The sequence below is a fragment of the Neoarius graeffei genome, chromosome 13 (assembly GCF_027579695.1).
Source record: "Neoarius graeffei isolate fNeoGra1 chromosome 13, fNeoGra1.pri, whole genome shotgun sequence".
NCBI classification, from domain to species: Eukaryota; Metazoa; Chordata; class Actinopteri; order Siluriformes; family Ariidae; genus Neoarius; species Neoarius graeffei.
In genome coordinates this window covers 61,156,651-61,180,386 of record NC_083581.1, presented here as the reverse complement: position 1 = coordinate 61,180,386, position 23,736 = coordinate 61,156,651, and the positions used below count along the sequence as shown (strand labels likewise).

At 41.5% G+C, this 23,736-nt stretch overlaps 1 protein-coding gene across 1 annotated transcript in view; it reads left to right on the top strand.

Moving 5' to 3' along the window:
• Positions 1 to 23,736, top strand: part of ephb2a (eph receptor B2a) — a 143,211-nt gene that overhangs the window by 29,461 nt on the left and 90,014 nt on the right. The window contains exons 2-3 of the mRNA XM_060938256.1: positions 5,104 to 5,168; positions 5,481 to 6,165. Of these exons, the coding sequence (XP_060794239.1) occupies positions 5,104 to 5,168; positions 5,481 to 6,165 (750 nt within the window). The remainder of the gene's footprint in view (positions 1 to 5,103; positions 5,169 to 5,480; positions 6,166 to 23,736) is intronic.

Sequence of the window (23,736 nt, the reverse complement as noted above, 5' to 3'; positions counted from 1 at the left end):
TATCTCAGGTGGGATTTTGGAAGGGTCTATCTCTTCACGACACTCACAAAACACCATTAGGGATTGTTGTTGAGGGTGAAACATTTTTCCCTTAACTGTAACTTTCCCCAAAGCTTTGATAGTCCCTGCTGTTTCTTCAATATCTTCCCTTGAAACACCTTTAGGCACTCCATATAATAGAAGGGCATGTTTGACATCTACTGACTCTCCTTTACACCAGTTAACTAGCTCAAGTTGTGATGGACTGCTTGTTTGGCCTGCCATTATCATAGTTTGTTTTAATTACTGCTCAGCATGTTACTCTTACGTTAAAGCTCTGCTAAAGTGGTGGGGTCCAGTTACTTTTTAGTTGTCTAGTATTTAGTTTATGTTATGATGATCCCAGCGGTGCCTCCATTTATGTAACCCAGGTTCTCCTGTTTACCAATATAACTAAATGCTGAGGGAGACTGGGCCTGAGTTCGTAAAGTAAAAGGTTTACCCCTTATATCTGAAAGTTATTCTAATTTTACTAACTCACTAATTTACAGTAAGGACCACCACACTGTTTTAGAAAAACCAAAACCTTTACAGGTATTTATTTACAAAAAGACAAAATGAAAGCTGTTATAAAAAAGTAAATAAGAATTTTTTCAAACGCAAAAATAAAAATAAAATAAAGTACAGGGTCTCTTTACACGGTGTACGTCAGGTTCTAGGAACTCTGGTTTTATACCCTATAAACCAAAACTAAAATAAAATGTCCCTGGTCTCAATTTCCTTTAACTTCAATAAACTCAAAATTCACCCGTGGGCCCACACACACACACTCCAAATAACCCCAAACTCAGGTTGCAGGCCTGTGCCGAAGCTCGGGTGCGGTGAGACCTAAAACTTTTCGGTCACTTCACTCAAAAAAGAGCATAAACTAAGAAGCACGTGCAATGTCAAAGTCAGTAAGGTACTCACAAATCCAAATGAGGGACAAAAGGGATAGCAGAGGATAGTTAATGGCGACCACAGAGGCCGAGGGCAGTCACAGTCCACAAGTTGCAGTCCGCATGCAGCATCCAAGTCCGGGAAAGAAAAAAAACAGCAGGGTCCATCCACCAGCAAAACTCGTCTCAATCTTGTTTTCACAGCGTCCGTCTCCTTCTGTAGTTCACAGAAAAGCATATTACACACAGGACCACGGGTAGTCGTCCTCGATGATAATTCTCAAAATGTTTCCCACAATTCCTTCGCTTCCTTCTGGACTCTGACTGAAAAAACGCTCCGTCACTCTCCGGTTCAACTACGCTTAAAACCACAGCGTGAACTTCCCGCCCCGTTCCAACATAACTGCATGAATTGGATTGGCTGATTACTTGCTTCTGACCAATGACAACACAGAAATCAAATGACTGACGTACAACTTAAAGGAAAAGTTAGATTTCACAGTAATCACACTCGTGCTCAAATCAATTTCTCATCTTTTATATAACAGACTTTTTTAACCATATATCTATTTATTTCTTATTATTTATTTTTTCTGTAAGTAGCGTAACTTATTAAATTGTACATATATTTATGTTTTATCCAAAACATTTTTTTTCAACCTAAATATTATGAACTCTTTAACAAAACTAATATACATATACTAATTTTTATGAACTGACTTTTAAATGTTACACAGGGTTACACCGCCATCCGCCGTTGCCAGCTAAAACTCTATAGTTCAAAGAAGAAGCCGTATCTAAACATGATCCAGAAGCGCAGACGTCTTCTCTGGGCCAAGGCTCATTTAAAATGGACTGTGGCAAAGTGGAAAACTGTTCTGTGGTCAGACGAATCAAAATTTGAAGTTCTTTATGGAAATCAGGGACGCCGTGTCATTCAGACTAAAGAGGAGAAGGACGACCCAAGTTGTTATCAGCGCTCAGTTCAGAAGCCTGCATCGCTGATGGTATGGGGTTGCATTAGTGCGTGTGGCATGGGCAGCTTACACATCTGGAAAGACACCATCAATGCTGAAAGGTATATCCAGGTTCTAGAGCAACATATGCTCCCATCCAGATGACGTCTCTTTCAGGGAAGACCTTGCATTTTCCAACATGACAATGCCAAACCACATACTGCATCAATTACAGCATCATGGCTGCGTAGAAGAAGGGTCCGGGTACTGAACTGGCCAGCCTGCAGTCCAGATCTTTCACCCATAGAAAACATTTGGCGCATCATAAAACGGAAGATACGACAAAAAAGACCTAAGACAGTTGAGCAACTAGAATCCTACATTAGACAAGAATGGGTTAACATTCCTATCCCTAAACTTGAGCAACTTGTCTCCTCAATCCCCAGACGTTTACAGACTGTTGTAAAGAGAAAGGGGATGTCTCACAGTGGTAAACATGGCCTTGTCCCAACTTTTTTGAGATGTGTTGTTGTCATGAAATTTAAAATCACCTAATTTTTCTCTTTAAATGATACATTTTCTCAGTTTAAACATTTGATATGTCATCTATGTCCTATTCTGAATAAAATAAGGAATTTTGAAACTTCCACATCATTGCATTCCGTTTTTATTTACAATTTGTACTTTGTCCCAACTTTTTTGGAATCGGGGTTGTACAATCACTGTCCACTTTATTAGAAACACCCATACAGCTGCTGTTTAATGTAGTTCTTTAATCAGCCAATCCCTGGACAGCAGCACGACGCATAAAATCATGCAGATACAAATTAAGAGCTTCAGTTAATGTTCACTTCAAACATCAGAATGGGAAGAATTGTGATCTCAAAGTGTGACTTTCACTGTGGCATGGGTGTTGGTTTGAGCCAGACGGACTGGTTTGAGTATTTCAGAAACTGCTGATCTCCTGGGGTTTTCACACATAACAGTCTCTAGAGTTTACACAGAATGGTGCGAAAAACAAAAAAACACTGCGTGAGTGACAGTTCTGTGGGTGGAAACGCCTTGTTGATAAGAGAGGTCAGAGGAAAATGGCCAGATTGGTTCGAGCTGCCAGGAAAGATATAGCAACTCATAGCAACTCCTTACAACCTTGGTGAGCAGAAAAGCATCTCAGCATGCAACGGTAGAAGACCACATTGGGTTCCGCTCCTGCCAGCCAAGAACAGGAATCTTAGAATCAAGAACGAGTTCCTATTAAAGTGGCCAGTGAGTGTATATATGAATTATGATGTTAGGCAAGTAGACTGGACGTCATCATATACATTGTAGTTTGCTCTCTTAGCATCACCCTGCACTTTGCTCCGCACGTCTTGAGACAAGATGATGATGAAATGAATAAACAAGCAAGATGTACGACTAAAATTTGTATTCTGGCACACTGACCTAAAATTGTGTGAGGCGTTTCCCCTGGGATTAATCTAATGTGGCATACAGAGCGTGGCTGTGAGGCTGTGAGGATTATATGTTTTGAACCTGCGCTCGTGTTGCCCTACTTTTCATTAAAATATCGAGTGTGAGAGACAGAGAGAGACAGAGAGAAAGAGCAAAAGAGGGAGGTATATTGCAGGAATGCTTAGACAGATGGAGTGGGGGTTTCTGTCTTACGTTGAAAGAGAAATGCTCTGACATTCTCTCTTGATGCACAGACATTTGCCGTTTTTTTTTTCTTTCAAGACAATATTTAAAGCCATTGCAGCATTTTAAAGTGTGTTGTTGTTGTTTTTTTTGCAACTTGTCCTGTTCTGATTAGCGTTTATTATAGATGTGTTAAATATAACAAATCAGAAAGGTTTTCTAGCTTGCATGATCCGCTGGCATTTGTAGACCTCGAACCACTCAACAGCGGTGGATAGTGTGCCTGAGCAGAATTGCTACGGATGTCCCTGAGCTGCAGAAGCTGCTGAAATATAAATGAGGGCCTGTACTGAGCCAATGTTTGACTGAAATTCGAAGATCTTGTGTCACAGGGGTTTCTGGCTTCCATCTCAGGAAGTCTTCCTTTTCCAAAGCCAAGGTACAAATCAGAAATGCAGTTAGTGGTCAGTTTCTAGAGCTGGAGCTGGAAAAGCCCACATTTCCTGACATCCCTCATTGCAGAATATAGTTTTAAAAAAAAATAGTGTTCCAGTGCACCAAAGCTGTAGCCGCATGGCCTAATTCATTTCATGGCCTAATTCATAGCCTCACATTACTGTCTAGTACACTCCAGACACACAAATGTGTGTCTCAACAGAGTCTGGATGGTCAGTCTGTTCATGAAGAACTGCTGGCTCCATTCTTGTGTGCGCAGAATCTTTTGGGATACTCGCTCTACAGTATTTCTCTTCCATAATTTCAGGTCTGTCTTGTAAAATGCTCTTTTTTGACACGTTCACGGTAATTTAATATACTGTACTATATCATATTTTTAGCTCTCGTGTATAAATCAAGCTGTGAAGGCATACAGCAGAGGGCAGGGTTTTTTTTTTACCTACTCGGCAAATGTGCAGCGTTAGTTGGGCATAAACGAGCTGAATAATTGAAAATGTGACAGACTACTGGGCCATTTCAGGGTTTTATCCTGATGGCAGTAAAGGAGAAGGAAGTGTCTTACAATGGCAGGACACTGGACAGAAGCAATGTGTGAGCCAGATATTTTTTTTGTTTGGTTTTGTTTTTTTGTGACCACCCACACTTCTGTACCCTGGAAGCTATTAAATATACTGAATGAGTCTAATATATTATTAAAAAATAGCACAGTTATAGCTGCTTATTTTCATATACAGCATTATTACACTGCTAGCATCCCAAACAGTGAGAAATGTTCGATATTAGGATACAAAGTGACCCTCACTCATGGTGCAAGACACCTTTAATCTGATAATGACCCCATCTTGCATCCTTCTATTAAGAGGAACAGATAAGCAAGGCATGCTCGCTTGACAAAACGAGCCATTGTTATTCTACACGGCACAATGTGAGTCACTGATTTGGCATGCAAGAACACTATTTATTATGGACCGCAATTATTGTCAAGAGGCTTGAGCAGAGTTAACAGTCTTATGAATGCCTGAATGCTATAGAGAAAAAAAAAATCTCATTACTGCAGCTGCATTGAAATTGGGAGTACATTATATTCATGAGTCTCTGCTCGGTGTTTTTTTTTTTCTTTTCTTTTCTTTTTTTTTCAGATGTGCTGATGGACTCGATGACAGCAACGGCAGAGCTGGGCTGGATGATATACCCATCAGTAGGGGTGAGCACTGTTTAGCTGACCTACTCTGATTTGGCCATTTACCATATGTAAACGGAATGCTTCACTGCTTTACCTTATCTAAACTCAATGCCTGACTGCACAAATGCACAATGACTCGTGATGTTCAGTGCCCACAGGGGCATTTGAATGAAATCCAAAATGAAGCCTAATAAAATGTAATGGAACCTTTTTTGTGTGTATTTCTAAGGCGATTCCTGGAAAATGAGATCAGTGGCTATGACACACTAAGGATTTGTCAGAGATGTTTTCTTTCTCATTACTAATTCAGTCTTGCCTCCGCTCTGTCTCCAGTGGGAGGAGGTGAGTGGCTATGATGAGAACATGAACACCATCCGCACCTACCAGGTATGCAACGTCTTCGATGCCAATCAAAACAACTGGGTGCGTACCAAGTACATCCGGCGGCGAGGGGCCCAGCGCATCCATGTCGAGATCAAGTTCTCAGTGCGAGACTGCAGCAGCATCCCTAATGTACCAGGATCGTGCAAGGAGACCTTCAACCTCTACTACTTTGAGTCAGACTCAGACACGGCAACTAAAGTTTACCCTCCGTGGATGGAGAATCCCTGGATCAAAGTGGACACCATCGCAGCCGATGAGAGCTTCTCACAGGTCGACCTGGGTGGCCGGGTGATGAAGATCAACACAGAGGTGCGAAGCTTCGGCCCTGTGTCTCGCAACGGCTTCTACCTGGCCTTTCAGGACTACGGAGCCTGCATGTCGCTCATCGCCGTGCGGGTATTTTTTCGAAAGTGTCCCCGTGTTGTCCGGAATGGGGCTGTCTTCCCAGAGACTTTATCAGGAGCTGAGAGCACTTCGTTGGTGGCGGCTAGAGGGACGTGCATCCCCAACGGAGAGGAAGTTGATGTGCCAATTAAACTTTACTGTAATGGAGATGGCGAGTGGTTGGTTCCTATCGGCCGCTGCATGTGCAAAGCTGGATACGAGGCAGCCGAGAATGGCACCGTCTGCAAAGGTGAGTTTCTCTGAAGTCTTCATTTTAATTGAATTTCTTTGATGTGATAGGACATACAGTAGCTTTTGGGTATTTGGGGATTTAAAGTGTTGTCAAGTAGAAAAAGGTATTCACAGAAGAAGATTTCATAAAGTGACTCCAGCGCACAGAATATTCTGAGAGTATGCTGTGGATAGTTGTTGATACACATTCAAAGAATGTTAGGCTGCATGCCAGATCACATATATAAACATTAATTTGTCTCTATAAACACTAATAAAAATCATTGGTGTACTGGCATACCTTTTAGTATGAATATGAAAACTTGTTTGTGCACATCGTGCTAATTCAGTGCAGTGCTGTAGCCGAGTCACTAAACCTCGAGTCCGAGTCCAGTCTTGAGTCCCCAGTGTTCAAGTCCGAATCATGTCCACGTCATTAAAGAAAATTTCGAGTCGAGTCCGAGTCGAGTCCACTATTGATCCAAGTCGAGTCCGAGAACAAGACTCCTCCTGCACCATTTGACGGTGGCTGTTGCTGCCTTTATGTGAAAACGTCTCTGCTGCTGTGTTGGACTAACATTACTGTTCGACTGCCCCATTTTAGTTAACAGGCTACAGTTAAAAAGCTTGTTCATCGCACAGCAAGTCCCGCCCACTATCAACAGGGCAAATAACATGAGAGAGGGTTAACACTAGCTAGTTCATTGGTCAGCAAGCCCTGCTATTAGCAGAGCAATGAACATAGTGTGTCACTTCCTTCTCTGGGTGGAGTCTTGCCAAATGACGATTGAAGTTCGAGGTTGTCCCCGTCGTCTCCTCGATAGTTCTTCTACATATGGAACACATAGAAGTGCTTTTTTTTCCACTGCACAAGAAGTCTGTATAGGCAAAGCGGACAATCCTAGGGGCTTCTCTCCAGGCATTTTAGCGTCATTAACGTTAGTTTGTTCCTGAACATGACGTATGAAGAAGTGAATGTGTATTCTCTTGCACGAAATTAGTATAAAATTAACGTAGATATAAATATTTTATGCCAAATTATTATGCCATGTTACAAAAAAGTAAAGAAAAAACCTGAGTCCTCGTCTCCAATTTACGAGTCTGAATGCAGTTAATGCACAAGTCCGAGTCCGAGTCGTCAGTGCTCAAGTCCAAGTCAAGTCATGAGCCCTTAAAATTAGGGCACGAGTCAGACTTGAGTCCGAGTCCTGGACTCGAGTACTACAAGCCTGGTTCAGTGAATCTGGACTTTCTCTGTGGGGTCAAAGGACAACATCTAAGGCCTGTAGTAGCCTGTTAGTAGGATAATGTTGCTAATGCTGGGGTCAGACTACATGAATCCAGCCTGATTTTGACACCATTTTGTCATGGCTGACAAATTTCCAGCATATGAACATCAAGAATGTTAAAATGGACCTTGTAGTGTGACGCAATCAAAGAACAGCGATGTGGCATCTGGGATACCCCATGACACCCCAGTGTAAAGTCTAGCATGACAGAATTTCTTGTATCTTCTCACCTAGTTTGACAAGTCCTACAAAGTGTTCTTTAATAGCCAGGATTGATAATTTGTTGACTCTCTTCCTCAACGACACACAAAAGCCTCGGTCACAACCGGCCGTACGTGCTCCTACGACCGGTCTACGTGCAAAAAACGCAAGAAACGCACGGAGGGCGCACGTGAAACGCACGAGAGCGCGCGTGTGACGTGCTGATTTTCGAGCCATAGACTGGCCGCAGAGGTTCTTTGTCATGTCAAACAAACTCTACGGGCGCTTACGTTTTTTTTCAGGTTGCAAGACAAACTTACGGCCAACGCGCGTCTTTCTCCATGAAAAAAAAAAAACGCAGCGATTTGGGAAACGCCAAAAATCGCATGGCCAAAAAATCGTACGTCCGGTTGTGACCTAGGCTAAAGACGTGAACGATGATTGAGAAAGTATTCACAGATGAGATGAGACATGCCAACAATTTATGGCGCTAATCTGACATGGTGATCACCGTGAAAGCTAGAAAGGCGTATGACTGCTGAACTACAGGCTCTTGTTAAGGATTCTTTAAGGATTATTTTACTTTGAAACCTTTGCTTGATTTTTAATATGATGCAATTTGTTTCTGAGTCAGACTTCTTGGACTTCTTTCTAGGTTTGGAGATTGAACATGTATCACTTATTTTATGCAGAATTCAGTTAATTAAATTTAATTGCAGGTTCTGTTAAAATGACTAATTTGGTTTTTGTTTGTTTGTTTTTCCAAAAGTAGAGCTAAAAAAAATCATTAAAATGACTATTTGAAATATCTAAATACAATCTAAGTACATTTCTGTTTGGAGTTATGGCCATTGCCATCCTTGCAGAGTCTGCTTAGGAGCTGTAAATATCTATGGACTTATAATTTAGTAATTTCTATCAAAACACACTTTACACCTCATGTCTTTCTTATATAAAAAAGTAAAACTGGAATATTCATTATATCAGTCAGTAGTAAAAGAAATGATGTGAGATGTTTGATAGATGCATAGAGAGTAAATCATACTTGGACATTATTACATTAAACATTATACTCCAGTACGGCTTTAACGTTAGAGCCACAACCATTTTATGACATGATCACACTACATTCAATTAATAAAAAAGTAATTATTAAATGCATTTATTATATGTGCGGTAATCTGGGAAAAATACATCAGATGTTATTGCACCTGATTTCTGGCAAACACCCAAACTAACTCTCCCGCATCACACACGTACCAACCATGGAGGTTGGGTTGGGGCGAGCACACGCTTCCTCTGAGACACGTGAAGCCATCCTCCAAATCTTTTCAAACTGCTGGTCATGCAGCGTAACACTCTTGACAGAATATTCTATCTGTCCGTTTTCTACACACGTGAGCTCACAGACACCTTCGATTGTATCGTTGTGAGTGACAGGGGAGAGAGAGGATGCCATCCTTCCCACCCAGAGAGCTTGGACAGTTTTAATGTCTTGGCTGCCAGCCACGGATGACTGGGATTCGAAATTGAGACCTCTGGACGCAAACTTTTTTCCGTTACGCCACTCAGGAGGTGGAGTGTAATCTTTAAATGTATTAAACTTCCATAACTTTACTTGTTACTTGTTATAGAAACTTGTTATAGATTTTTTTATACAGTAGCATATTTCAGTTCAGGAAAACATTCAGAAATTTAGACATTTTTACTGTGAATTTTCAGACATTTATTTAGTAGAATGTCAAAATCATCCATCCATCCATCCATTATCCGTAACTGCTTATCCTGTGCAGGGTCGCAGGCAAGCTGGAGCCTATCCCAGTTGACCATAGGTGAGAGACGGGGTACACCCTGGATAAGTCGCCAGGTCATCACAGGGCTGACACATATGCCGCTTTTCCACTACAAACGCGGCTGAGTCGGGCTGAGCCGTACGGTGCTGAGTTGGGCTGAGTCGAGCTGAGCAGGGCTGTTGGAGTTGCATTTCGACTACAACCGCACTGAACCATGCTGGCTGGAAGTGGGTGGACACATTGGGTGGAGTTAGCGAAAGTGGGTGGACGTCACGTGATGTCGTTAAGCAGCGCAAACAGTGACATCAGTGACCTTTTAAGCGGTAGTCTCACGACCCGAATAGTAAACAATAAACATGGAGGACATGGAGTCGTTAGTGTTGCTGGTCTTGGTTCTGTGGCTTGTTGTCACCGACAACGCCAACAGATACTGGCAAGAGTGTATAGATGAGGCGAGGCGCATAAGGCTTCAGAAATTCTCGTAATTCGTAATTCTTCTTCTTCCGGGTTTACGGTGTTTACAGATCCCAGCGTGCTCGCGGGGCGTGTGTGGGCATGTGAGGACACTCCTCCTCACCAATCAGTACACAGGGGAGTGTCTGCTCACGCCCCCAGCCTCAGTCGGCTCGCTTTGGCTCGCTTCAGCCCCACTCCAAAACCGTGCGAGTTTTAGGGGCTAAGCAGGGCTGAAGCGAGCCGAGTCGTGCTGTTCTTTGGTAGTTGAAACGCGAGCCGTGTCGGGCTGAAGTGAGCTGAAGCGAGCTGAAGTGAGCTGAAAAAGGGTAGTGGAAAAGGGCCAATAGAGACAAACAATCATTCACACTCACACTCACACCTACGGTCAATTTAGAGCCACCGATTAGCCTAATCTGCATGTCTTTGGATTGTGGAGGAAACCGGAGCACCCGGAGGAAACCCACGCAGCCACGGGGAGAACATACAAACTCCACACAGAAAGGCCCCTGGGCTCGAACCCAGAACCTTCTTGCTGTGAGGCGACAGTGCTAACCACTATACCACCATGTCAAAATCATATTATTATTATTTTTATTTAATTAAATTTTTTTGACATGACAGTGACTAATGAAAGTGAAAAAGTGGAAAACCGAGTAATCACATGAGGTCCAGCTCTCATTTGGCCACACACCATCCATCAGAAAAATCTCCAAGCACAAAACGGGTTTGTGTATCTATTAAAATGTTTATAGTGCCAATAATTGAGAGGATATAGTGGAGAATAAAAAAAATCACATTGAAATTGTGTATCAATAAAACCAAAACAACAAATTATACATCCATTGCTGAGAAATGAACAGAAAAAAGGCTCACATACAACTGGTGTACTACAGGGTCTCAGCCTACAGTAAATTGATTTTAAAAAAATCATAGAGGCGGCACGGTGATGTAGTGGTTAGCACTGTCGCCTCACCGCAAGAAGGTCCTGGGTTCGAGCCCAGTGGCCGACGAGGGCCTTTCTGTGTGGAGTTTGCATGTTCCCCCCCGTCTGTGTGGGTTTCCTCCGGGTGCTCCGGTTTCGTCCAAAGACATGCAGGTTAGGCTAATCGGTGGCTCTAAATTGACCGTAGGTGTGAGTGTGAATGATTGTTTGTCTCTATGTGTCAGCCCTGTGATGACCTGGCGACTTGTCCAGGGTGTACCCCGCCTCTCACCCATAGTCAACTGGGATAGGCTCCAGCTTGCCTGTGACCCTGCACAATATAAATGGTTACGGATAATGGATGGATGTATCATGTACAATTGTGTAAGAGTAGCCACACATATACAGTACCTGCGGATGTGTAGTAGTCACATGACCCCGAATTATAAAATGCACTTATCTTGCTCTTGGAATGAAGAGAATCATAAAGACCCCAAGCTATTATGTCTTTGCTTCTTTCTGTCACTCTCTCAAAATGATACATAGAGAGTGAAATCTGGACGCTACTTTCTGTCTCTATGTCTCCATCTGTGTGTCTCCATTTCCTGTGCAGACATATAATACACACTCAAACACACATGCACGTGTACCCAGTAGCATCATAGCCAAGGTCTGTGCATGCATGAATATTCCTCATTCTGTGCAGGTAATGGAACAATGATGAACAGAAATCCTTCACTCCGTGGCAATGCTAATCTTTCACTCCGTGGTAATGCGATCCTATAGAAGGCTTTAGGAAGAAGGTGTTTTTCCCTCGCTCGCTCAGCTCTCGGCAGATATGATTACATTCATAGAGACAGAAGAGTTGAAATGAGGAAATGATTTTGGCAGAGTTCTCCTGGGTACTGTTGACAGAATATAAATTACCAACGTCCCTCCATCTGGAGCAGTTGATGGATGGAAATCGGCAATATCCTCGCCGAGCATGCGGCAGATTGTCTCTTTTATTTCCCCTGGTGTTAATCCCCTCGCCTGCACCACTTTAATGACACTACTAATTGACTAATTTGGAGTGTGGAGAGGGAGCAGTGTGCATGCTTAGGCACGGCTCTCCCTGGTGATTCTATTCAAATATAAAACACAACTAATATATCCCCCTGTGGTGGTTAACCAAGAAGTGTGTGCAGAAGAAAAGGTTGAGGATCCGTATTTTATGGGCTAGAGTTATTCTCATTAGTTGGAAGTGAAAATATTTATTTCGTTGTTTGTAAGCTTACTGTCAAGCTTTTTTTTTGTAGTAAATTTAGAGCAAATTGTATGCAGGGGTAGTATAACTTTGAAAATCAATGAGAGGTTATTCTGAATAATATTATAGCTATTAATAACTTGTGAAAGAAATATAACCATGCTTGAGTTATGAAAGATAAAGCCTGGAGATCTGATATTCATGGGCTCTCATATAATTAACTTTCATGTCTGCAGTAACAAACAATTAATTGAATTGCAAATAAAACCAAATATTAAATGAATTAGGATCAACAGCTTTGCTATGAAATTAAACAGGACAAGCAGCCCACTCATTCAGAATGCGAGCTCATTTATGCATCATCATCACAGCTAATATTGAAAAACAACAGCGATTTTAACCCAGGACTTGCCTGTTTTAATGCGGTTACAGTGCAAGTAGATATGAACAGATATTCACACTCTTGCCTGCTTGAAACAAGCTTCTAACGTCTGTCAACCTGCCAAGAACCAAAGGATATTTAGCCTCACGTCAGACAATTTCACTGTATCTCACCTTTTTCTTGAAGCCTGTGCTTGCTCATTAGTACCAGACTGATTTTCTGGAAACTCAACTTCATTGGCCTTAAAAAAAAAAAAAAAATCACACTTGTGCAATCAAAAATGAAACTTTCAATAGGCGTATCAGACGCTCGCTGGCCGTGCTGTGAAAATTGTGCATGCAGACGCTCACCTAAGTTGCTTAACTCTTGAATATTTTCTATCGTGAATACTCTCATTAAAAAGCTTATAATCTCTGCTTTCCAAAGAAATGTATCTCGTTAAGATCTGTTCAGTACTTTGGGAGTAACAGCAGGTTGAAGTTGGTACAACAGAGTGCACTCTCTACTCATGTGATGTTGGGAAACTACCGGTGCTTTTTGAGTCACGGGAAAGTGCTCAGGCTGTCTCTCTTCTGATCGATTTCTGACTGGATTACTCGTGAATATCAATCAGATAACTTTTATAGGGATGTTCTCTCGCTCTCACTGCTTCTGATGAAGTATATAGCAAAATTTTCTGTCTGCTTGTTTTGATGTTATGCTTCACAGGAGATTTTGAAGTGAGTTTTCATAGCTTTGCCTACTTGTTTTTTCAAATCAAACTGATTCCTGTAAATAAATAACTATTTTAGAATATGGCTGTAGTTGTTTTGATGAAAAATATTGAGATCTTAGTGGACGGAATGATATTAAAAAAAACGGAAGTCAGAAACGCGAGTGTCAATTTCAGTTCAATTAACTTGAGTTGTTTATTGGATGTGGCTTATGCAGTTTTTTTGAGGTTAGCCTTGAAAGCTGTGAATATTATCATGTCTCATCTCATCTCATTATCTCTAGCCGCTTTATCCTGTTCTACAGGGTCGCAGGCAAGCTGGAGCCTATCCCAGCTGACTACGGGCGAAAGGCGGGGTACACCCTGGACAAGTTGCCAGGTCATCACAGGGCTGACACATAGACACAGACAACCATTCACACTCACACCTACGGTCAATTTAGAGTCACCAGTTAACCTAACCTGCATGTCTTTGGACTGTGGGGGAAACCGGAGCACCCGGAGGAAACCCACACGGACAACATGCAAACTCCACACAGAAAGGCCCTCGCTGGCCACGGGGCTCGAACCCGGACCTTCTTGCTGTGAGGCAACAGCGCTAACCACTACGCCACCGTGCCGCCATATTATCATGTATATTATTTAATATAATCACTAGTATGCTCTACTTTTGAGAAATACAAAGGCCTACAGAGCACAAAGAGGGTATTAGAAATAATCTTTTATTACTTTTTTATTGAGTGTACCAATTTAGCGTGTTTACTTAATTAATATAATTAATACTAATTAAATACTAATTTGCATAATTTGTTTTTACTAATTTTTCAAACTTTGCATTCAGTGTACAACCGTCTATGTGCCTACCAATTTCCGTGTAAATATCTTGACAAATAAAAAAAGTTATTAAGAAAAAACATTTGATCTTATTCGTTAATGAGGCTCATTTTGGACCGTGTGATCCGAATACAGAATATTACAGCAGTTTTCCAAAAATTAAGCCATTTTTTCAATCTATGATTTGTAATATCTCAAGAATGGATAAACTTATTTTAATTCTGTAAAAAGTATGTTGTTCTGCATTCAATTCTGAATTCAATGGGAGCCGTTTCAAGCAATTTGGATTGAATTGGAATATTCACCTCATATGCCTACTTTCAAAGAATTAAAATACACTTTTAGTGAAACCTCTACAAATGATAAGTAGAGCGTATTCCCTAGAGTACAGCATTGCACTTGGATGAATGAACTCGGACTGAAATAGATGGATTGCAGCCAAAAGCGATGCTTGCAAACAGAATTGTGTATGTATACAAACATTATAAGCACAATTATATATTGTTACAGATTCAAATCAATATCTCATTTCCAGATGGTCACAATGCCCTCATTTCATTATGATGTGTAATGCTACTCTATCTGCCCCACAGGGCCTCTTTGTATCACTGAGGTTTTCTTTAAAGGTGCTGACTGCAAAGTTGAATTCTGGGCAAAAATGTCCTATTTCTATTGCTGTTGGAGTTTCGAGATGTTTCGTGTTGATTTGAAATTGATTTGAGTTGAAATTGAGGAATTGCGCTGCTGTACACACCGTGTATCCTATGTGCAAATGTTTTGCCGAGATAAAATGTGTCCCGCATTTTACGATTCTGGAGATTGTCGAAGCAAATGAGCAACAATATCACATGACTGCCATGGGGCGTTTGACTTACTTTTAACCAAAACAAGTCGGCATGGGCAAACATGGTGGACTCCACTCTCCCGCCAACCAAAAGCCAGCGGAAAAGGAAAATATGAAAGCGAATCAGCTAGAAAGTGCACCAAAAAAACAATGGAAACAAAAAGGTTGTCCACAAGAATTTTCATGACAGGACAGATCAACCGCTGGAATTGACTGAAGGATGAAACAGACGTGGAATCTGACAAAGAATTTGCAGGGCTTGTCTTGGATTGGGGAGTCTGAGTATGGAGTTATACAACTAATGTTTTGATCTTACACAGAAAGAAACGATAACACAAAAGCAGTAACAGAGAAAAGATATATTCGTCTTTTGTTTCACGGATCTATTTGCGAATGTCAACGACAAATTACTACAGCGGGGAAAATAAGCATTGAATGCGTCAATATTTTTCTCAGAAAATATATTTCTGATGGGGCTACTGACATGAAATTTTCACCAGATGTCGGTAACAACCCAAGTAATTCACACATACAAAGAAATCAAAGCATATATGTCCATAAATTAAGTGTAATAAAGTGGAATGACACAGGGAATAATTATTGAGCACGTTTACTGAAATGTATTTAATACTTAGTAGAAAAGCCTTTGTTGGTAATGACAGCTTCAAGACGCCTCCTGTATGGAGAAACTAGTTGCATGCATTGCTCAGGTGTAATTTTGGCCCATTCTTCCACACAAAATGTCTTCAAATCGTGAAGGTTCCGGGGGCCTCCTCTATGAACTCTGATCTTCAGTGCTTTCCATAGATTTTCAGTTGGATTCCAGTTGGGTGATTGACTGGGCCATTGTAACAGCTTTATTTTCTTTCTCTGAAACCAGTTGAGAGTTTCCTTGGCTGTGTGTTTGGGATCATTCAGTGCGTTTACATGCACATAGAGAGAATCGAATTTCTGCCGCTGCTCGACTGAAATCGAAGTTCAAAATGCCATGTAATTCGGCTGAAATTGAACCGAACTTGATTTCTCGGAATCGAGCTACACGACCTAGATTATGCGATTTCTGCCGAGCTACTTAGTGCATGTATACCCTGTTGAGCTACGTATTCGAGCTACTTACTTCAGCACTGCCCCTTCCGGAAGTGACGAGTGACGAGACCACAAGGGAAACACAACAGCCTCGGTCGGCATGACAACGAATCATGACAATGGCATGAATCTTTTCTTTTTGTGGCATTGTTTGCACTGTTAAAATTTAGCTCACTTACTGTATCACCAAATACATCTGTACAGCTGTTGCATAGCTGTGAATTGTGTACATAAACAAGTCACTGTATTTGTGTGTGTGTGTGTATATATATATATATATATATATATATATATATATATATATATATGTCCAACATCTGAAGAATGTCAATAAAAGCAAAACAATTGAACTTTTTGTGTGTTTATTAAGACATAAGTTAAATTGTAAGCAAAAAAAAAAAAAATTTTTTTTGTAAGCAAAAAATGGACTTTAGAAAAATATTATTGTGCAAAATAAGTTGTCTTACAAAACAGTGGTCTGCGCCGGACAGTTTGTAGCCATACAGTCTGTTAGAGCAAGCCTAACAGCTTGAACACGGAACTGCCAGTGTTGCCAGATTGGGGGTTTTAAGTGCATTTTAGCGGATTTGAACATGTTTTGGGCTGGAATACGTCAGCAGTATCTGGCAACACTATAGCTCTTCTTCATGACGACAACCGGAAGTGTACCAACACGATGGGGCGTGTAGCGCCACGTGTGGCTTGGGTGCACAATGCACCTTGCACAATAGCCTGATTTCACTTGTGCATGTAGGATTGGATTTCTCTGGCACCCCTGCTGGGACCCTTTGCTCGATTACCGACAGCAGCTCGATTTGGACGTGCATGTAAACGTACTGATTGTCTTGCTGAAATGTCCACCCTCACTTCATCTTCAGCATCCTGGTAGATGGCAGCAGATTCTTATCAAGAATGTCTTGGTAAATTTTTCCATTCATCCTTCCTTCAAGTATATAAAGTCTGCCAGTACCATATGCTGAAAAACAGCCCCACACCATGATGTTCCCACCTCCAAACTTCACTGTTGGTATGGTGTTTTTGGGGTGATGTGCAGTGCCATTTCTCCTCCAAACACGGTATGTGCTGTGACATCCAAAGAGTTCAATTTTGGTCTCATTTGACCAGACTATATTCTCCCAGTATTTCATAGGCTTGTCCAAATGTTGTGCAGCAAACTTTAAACGAGCTTCAACATGCTTTTTCTTCAGCAATAGAGTCTTGCACGGTGGGCGTGCATAGAGGCCATGGCGGTTGAGTGCATTACCTATTGTGTTCTTTGAAACCACTGTACCTGCTAATTCCAGGTCTTTCTGAAGCTCTCCGCGAGTGCTCATTGGCTCTTGGACAACGCTTCTGATTATTCTTTTGACTCCTCTGCCAGAAATTTTGCGAGGAGCACCTGGTCATAGCCGGTTGATGGTGAAATGATGTTCTTTCCATTTCTGGATAATGGCCCCAACGGTGCTCACTGGAACATTCAGAAGTTTAGAAAACGTCTGTAACCAATGCCATCAGGATGTTGTGCAACAATAAGGTTGCTAAGGTCTTGAGAGAGCTCTTTGCTTTTACCTATCATGAGATACTTCTTGTGTGACACCTTGGGAATGCGAAACCTTTTTATAGGCCATCAATTAGGACTAAACCAGCTGATATTAAATGTGCACTGATAGGGGGAAGGATTGCTTTCTAAATACTGACAGATTTCAGCTGGTTTCTTGGCTTTCTATACCTTTTTGCACCTCCTTTTCTTCATGTGTTCAATACTTATTCCCTGTGTCATTCCACTTTATTACACTTAATTTATGGACATATACGTTTTGATTTCGGGCGGCACGGTGGTGTAGTGGTTAGCGCTGTCGCCTCACAGCAAGAAGGTCCGGGTTCGAGCCCCGTGGCCGGCGAGGGCCTTTCTGTGCGGAGTTTGCATGTTCTCCTCGTGTCCACGTGGGTTTCCTCCGGGTGCTCCGGTTTCCCCCACAGTCCAAAGACATGCAGGTTAGGTTAACTGGTGACTCTAAATTGAGCGTAGGTGTGAGTGTGAATGGTTGTCTGTGTCTATGTGTCAGCCCTGTGATGACCTGGCGACTTGTCCAGGGTGTACCCCGCCTTTCGCCCGTAGTCAGCTGGGATAGGCTCCAGCTTGCCTGCGACCCTGTAGAACAGGATAAAGCGGCTACAGATAATGAGATGAGATGAGATGTTTTGATTTCTTTGTATGTATGAATTACTTGGGTTGTTACCGACATCTTGTGAAAATTGCATGTCAATAGCCCCATCAGAAATATATTTACTGAGAAAAATGTTCAATACTTATTTTCCCTGTTGTACTTGCGACTCAAAACTCTCCGAGGTTGATACAGAGTCATGATGTTTTCCATGCGTCGCCATCTTGGTTTGGTGTGACACAGTTCCATAGTTATACTAATTAGTTAAAGCTCCTCGCATTCGGCTGTTTCCGTACAGCCATATTGTTTACCTCAAGAGGAAGGATATTCGGTCTCAAAATGGAGGAAAGCGACCCTTAGCACATCAAAACGATCACATCTCGTCTGCATGATATTATTCTTGCGGGACATAGGAAGATGCCATGCACAATAAAAATTTTTTAAAAATTCAGATGACTTTGCAGTCAGTACTTTTAAGAAATATTGTAGAAACAACCAGTAATGCATGGAATCTGAATCATTAGTTATTCAGCTGGATTGTGATGCACTGCTCTTATTTTGGAATTAAAGTTGTCTTGTTGTAAACGGAAACATGGAAAAGGAATAAAATGTCATGGAGCTCAAGGGCAACTCTGTGAATAGACTAGCAGGATTGACTTAAGTGCCCTTGAGCAAGGCACCTAACCCCCAACCGCTCCGGCAAGAGTGGTGGCGTACCTTGTGTCTGATTAGCCAAAGAAAAACTGATGATGTGATCATCAGTTCGGGCATTGAACCTGACCAACTGAACTGAACTGTGAATATTGTACTTTCAGTACCTTGATAGTTTGTTCTCGGCGGTGTGAGGCATGGATCTCTCTCCCTGCACCAGATTACAACAGGAGTGTAAGCAGCTGTCAGTGTTAATATTATTAGCGTACATACTTTCCATGTCTGCAGTTGTTGCTCTGAAGATGGACTGTGAAGACACATTTCTACTTGGTGTATACTCAGGTGATCATGTGAAACTTTGAATTGTTTATAGGTGCATAAACATTGGGTGATATTTCCACATTGTCTTGACTACAAGAAGCAGGTTTTGTGTTGTAATTGCTTTTTTTTTTTTTTTGCATTAGTCGTTATGCAATAATCCTGCTTATTAGTGACATGTTATAGTTGTTTGCCCATTTATTGCTGTTCCTCTGGTAGGTGTGAAGGTTATGGAAAGGAACACCACCCTTCGCTTGCACTGACATAACCCTGAAAATCCAGCAGCCACACAAGCAGAAATGATCATTATTGTGTCAGCAGTATTCAGACAGCTAAATGCTACACATACACTCTGTGTCCGAAATCACTCACTACTTTCGCCATTTTGTAGTGCTGTCCGAATGTATAGTGAGAATTATTACACCCTATATAGTGCACTCAAAGTATCCCACAATGCATCATGAAAAGTAGTGTACAACTGATGGTCGTTAACCAAGCAATATATACCATCATGCATTGCGGTTGCTCTAAAAAAAAAGTATGTTGGGGTGAATAGACAGAGGAAGAAACAAACGGACATTCAAGTACAATTAAAAATAGTAAGAGAATAGAAAATAAGCTAAAATAAAATAAGACGGATAAAGTACAAGAATAAAAGTTACAGTGCAGAGCGAGGAATTAATCACAAACCTCAAATTTGACTGAATAAAAGTTAGCGGCAAAGAAGAAAGTATTCAACCTTGATTTAAAAGAACTGAAAGATGCAGCAGACACAAAGTGGTTTGTATTTATTAATGTGGGAAATACGCTCAGTATAATATGTATTTATCACAAAAATACATGCATGTATTTATTATTCTGAAAACCCACCAGCCGACTGATCTGGCACATTTTAATTGTGCAACAGTAATGACGTAAATCACAGAGTGATGGAATAGTGTCCGAGAATGTTTCTTCATTTTACCAGTGAGCTCACTATATAGTCCTCTATATAGTAATTCCCTATATAGTGAGTAGGGAGTAGTGAATGAGTGAGTGATTTCAGACACAGGGACAGTCTTTTTTTTCTTTCAAGTTTTTAGCTTTAAATGAAAATGCGTTCTTTCTAAGGATTTACTTACAAATTTTTTTCTTATGCAATACATAGGCCCATGACAACACTCATCTCATCTCATTATCTCTAGCTGCTTTATCCTTCTACAGGGTCGCAGGCAAGCTGGAGCCTATCCCAGCTGACTACGGGCGAAAGGCGGGGTACACCCTGGACAAGTCGCCAGGTCATCACAGGGCTGACACATAGACACAGACAACCATTCACACCTACGGTCAATTTAGAGTCACCAGTTAACCTAACCTGCATGTCTTTGGACTGTGGGGGAAACCGGAGCACCCGGAGGAAACCCACGCGGACACGGGGAGAACATGCAAACTCCGCACAGAAAGGCCCTGGCCGGCCACGGGGCTCGAACCCGGACCTTCTTGCTGTGAGGCGACAGCGCTAACCACTACACCACCGTGCCGCCCCTCCCATGACAACACTTAAGCAAGGAAAAAAACCCCTTGAATTCTACTTTAAATGCAGTACAATATAACCCATACCGTGAGTTGGCCTAGTGGTTAGTGTGTCTGCCTCTCGACTAGGAGGTTGCGTGTTCTTCTTGTGGTTGGGTCATGCCAAAGACCATTATCAAAATGGTGCCATCTGGTGAGGCACGCTGCAATACAGATGTGAGTAGGGGGTCAAACTTTTATGGTTACCAGAGGACTGGCCCCCACTGTAACCCTAGGTATGTAATAGGCGAGAGGCTGAGGGCTATGGAAATGGAGATTGGTGCCATCCAATGTGCTAAGTGCCTGGTTAATACTGGGACAGGAGACTGCCTGGGAAGATCAGGTCCTGGCACAGTAGGGACTTTGACAATACAACATAGATAAATACTTTTTTTCCCCTATAAACTAAGTATATTGAAAGGTGTGTTATTTTCAAATGCCCGTTAGTCTGTACTTTCTTTTTTTATGTAACACTTTTATATTTGGTTTGTTACCTGCCTCAACTGGTGGTAGCTAAAATAATCATAGGTTGGTGTAATTAAAACTATCAGAAGTTATTTTCATTTTCATTATATTTGCACATTTAAAGTAAATGAAAATTTGGATGCTTAAAAACTCATATTCAAGTTGTTTGATAAATTTGGCTAAATGCTACTTGTTGGGAAAGGGGTTTGGAAAAAAAATACTTGTAATTTATGGCATGCTTTATTTTCAGTTACTTTTGAAGAATAGAACTGAAGTACTAATGAAACTTGAAAAAATGATGTATAATAGTCACGTGTGCAATTAATATAAGATGTAGACAATCCATCCATTATCCGTTTATCCTGTGCAGGGTCGCGGGCAAGCTGGAGCCTATCCCAGCTGACGATGGGCAAGAGGCGGGGTACACCCTGGACAAGTCGCCAGGTCATCACAGGGCTGACACATAGAGACTACGTTTACATGCACGTCCAAATCGAGCTGCTGTTGGTAATCGAGCAAAGGGTCCCAGCAGGGGTGCCAGAGAAATCCAATCCTACATGCACAAGTGAAATCGGGCTATTGTGCAAGGTGCATTGTGCACCCGAGCCACACGTGGCGCTACACGCCCCATCGTGTTGGTACACTTCCGGTTGTCGTCATGAAGAAGAGCTATAGTGTTGCCAGATACTGCTGACGTATTCCAGCCCAAAACATGTTCAAATCCGCTAAAATGCACTTAAAACCCCCAATCTGGCAACACTAGCAGTTCCGTGTTCAAGCTGTTAGGCTTGCTCTAACAGACTGTATGGCTACAAAACTGTCCGGCGCAGACCACTGTTTTGTAAGACAACTTATTTTGCACAATAATATTTTTCTAAAGTCCATTTTTTGCTTACAAAAAAATTTTTTTTTTTTGCTTACAATTTAACTTATGTCTTAATAAACACACAAAAAGTTCAATTGTTTTGTTTTTATTGACATTCTTCAGATGTTGGACATTATATATATATATATATATATATATATATATATACACACACACACACACACACACACACACACACAAATACAATGACTTGTTTATGTACACAATTCACAGCTATGCAACAGCTGTACAGATGTATTTGGTGATACAGTAAGTGAGCTAAATTTTAACAGTGCAAACAATGCCACAAAAAGAAAAGATTCATGCCGTTGTCATGATTCGTTGTCATGCCGACCGAGGCTGTTGTGTTTCCCGCTTGTGGTCTCGTCACTTGTCACTTCCGGAAGTAGCTCGACACCTAGCTCGATAGGGTATACATGCACAAAGTAGCTCGGCAGAAATCGCATAAACTAGGTCGTGTAGCTCGATTCCGAGAAATCAAGTTCGGTTCAATTTCAGCCGAATTAAGGTGTATACATGGCATTTTGAACTTCGATTTCAGTCGAGCAATGGCAGAAATTCGATTCTCTCTATGTGCATGTAAACGTAGTGAGAGACAAACAACCATTCACACTCACATTCACACCTACGGTCAATTTAGAGCCACCAGTTAGCCTAATCTGCATGTCTTTGGACTGTGGGGGAAACCGGAGCACCCGGAGGAAACCACACAGACACGGGGAGAACATGCAAACTCCACACAGAAAGGCCCTCGTCAGCCACTGGGCTCGAACCCAGAACCTTCTTGCTGTGAGGCGACAGTGCTAACCACTACACCACTGTGCCGCCTGACATAGACCACTGTAAACCCTTATTCATAATAGCAAAGCTAAACTGTAGAGTTGTGCTGAAGCTTGTGTGACTGCAGTGCGATTATATTCTACCCTACATAGTGAGCATACAGTAATCAAGAAGGCATCTGGGTTTCATTCTGATTGAATTCTCATGTGAGAAGGCAGATTTTTATGTGATAAGGTGTGTGAATAGGTTTTTATGTGAAAAGGTAGAATTGAGTTATATTTCAGTAACAAGAAAATATTACCATGAATAATAAATAAAAAAGAACAAAAGCAATAAAGTTTGTGATAAAATACTGATACCGCCTTGTGGTTTTTCTGCAATAAAAACAGTGTAGTGCTGCTGCTGCTGCTGCTGCTGCTAGTATTCATCCTGTCTGTGGAAGTATATAATTAGAGGCTAATAACATTAACTTCATATTCAACTACATTCAAATGCTAAATCTGAAAGCTGTTTTTAATGGGAATTGACAGATCTAATAACTGCACTATAACAGTAACTGTTAATGCTAAATCATCTGCCAAAAGTGACCTAACCATGCATACTAATGTTATTAGCAGACATAGGCATCAGACAAGTTTTGATAAGTTATTGCACAAAAGCTACACATACTTCATAATATGTAGATGTAAATTAACTTTAATACTACCTAGACTGCCCAGTTGGTCCATTAACTGATAAGATGAGAACAACGTAACCAGCTAAAATAGCCAAATTACATTTACCAGATGCTCTTATCCAGAGCGGCATACAGTATACCCAGAGTAGCCTGGGGAACAGTTGGGAGTTAGGTGCCTTGCTCAAGGGCACTTCAGTCATTCCTGTTGGTCCAGGGAATCAAACCGGCAACATTTTGGTCCCAAAGCTGCTTCTCTAACCATTAGGCCATGGCTAAATGGATACCAGTGGCACGATAGTGTAGTGGTTAGCACTGTCACCTCACAGCAAGAAG